Source organism: Austrofundulus limnaeus, unplaced genomic scaffold (genome assembly GCF_001266775.1).
Source record: "Austrofundulus limnaeus strain Quisiro unplaced genomic scaffold, Austrofundulus_limnaeus-1.0 Scaffold280, whole genome shotgun sequence".
NCBI classification, from domain to species: domain Eukaryota; kingdom Metazoa; phylum Chordata; class Actinopteri; order Cyprinodontiformes; family Rivulidae; genus Austrofundulus; species Austrofundulus limnaeus.
Window position 1 is genome coordinate 724,925 of NW_013952682.1, and position 1,184 is coordinate 726,108.

At 46.1% G+C, this 1,184-nt stretch overlaps 1 protein-coding gene across 1 annotated transcript in view; it reads left to right on the top strand.

Moving 5' to 3' along the window:
* The window catches only part of cpeb3 (cytoplasmic polyadenylation element binding protein 3), a gene marked incomplete at its 5' end in the record, with an annotated part of 31,951 nt that overhangs the window by 15,989 nt on the left and 14,778 nt on the right, over positions 1–1,184 (top strand). Inside the window, 2 exon segments of the mRNA XM_014021167.1 lie at positions 258–425; positions 619–708. Coding sequence (XP_013876621.1) covers positions 258–425; positions 619–708 — 258 coding nt within the window.

The following is a 1,184-nucleotide window of genomic DNA, read 5'->3' on the forward strand; positions in this document are numbered from 1 at the left end:
CTTTTACTCAAGTGTCACTTTGAGGTACTTTATACAACACTGAAATAATTTAGTGTTCTTGTATTAAAAATAAATTGATGGCAATAAAATGTTTCTATTATAAAATTGGACCATTTGAATCTTTCTGTTAATGCGTCGATTTGGTCTTAAAAGTCATTATTAAAGGTCTTAAATTTAACTTAATAAAACCTGCATGAACCCTGGTTTCTCTCATTATGCTTCAGTTTGTGATGAACTCATGCCCCCCGCCCCCCCAGGTCGCTCCTGTCTGTTTCCCTTTGAAGACGGTTTCCCTGACGACGGCCACAGCGACCCGTCTCTGACGCCRGGCCTGAACTCGCCGACCCGCTGTCAGAACGGGGAGAGGATGGAGCGCTACTCCAGGAAGGTTTTTGTTGGAGGACTGCCCCCSGACATCGACGAAGGTAAAACGAGGAGGGGGCTGTTTTCTGTTGGGTCAGCTCCGGGCTCGTCTCTGACTCAGCAGCTCTGTTCTGACCCGACTCACAGCTGGACCTTTCCCAGAACACTCTGGGGCTTTAGGATCAGTTTGTGTTTGAACAACCAGGAGGGAGTGAAACATCCTGAAAATCACTTTTTTTTTTYTTGTCTTCGTAGATGAGATCACCAACAGTTTCCGGCGCTACGGGCACCTGGTGGTGGACTGGCCCCACAAAGCTGAGAGCAAATCCTACTTCCCACCCAAAGGTAACAGCAGGTTCCTTCTGAGGGAACCGATCCGCTTGTTTTACTCCTCCTGATAAATAAATCTCTCCTCGGGCTGGTCTCCGTCTCAGGAGTCGTTTTACTGGKWMCCAGTAAAACGACTCCTGAGACGGAGACCAGCCCGAGGAGAGACTTATTTATCAGGAGGAGTAAAACAAGCGGATGCAGCCGAACAGGTGTCCCTTTATAAAAACASCCCCCTGTGGAGACTAACGATCCTTTAACTGAACACAGAGGTCTGACCCAAACAATTGCTGTGTTTCCATCGCAAATGTGCGCAAAACTTYGTCGATATTCTGTTAAAGTCGGAAAAAACACAGTTTCACAACTGCAGTGTTTCCATTCAGTAATAAATGTTATTAAAGTCACGTGAATACGTTTGTTCTCATGATAAGTCATTACAAACATGGCAGCGATGGATGTAAACACATAGCATGTTGCTACCACGACACTAGCGC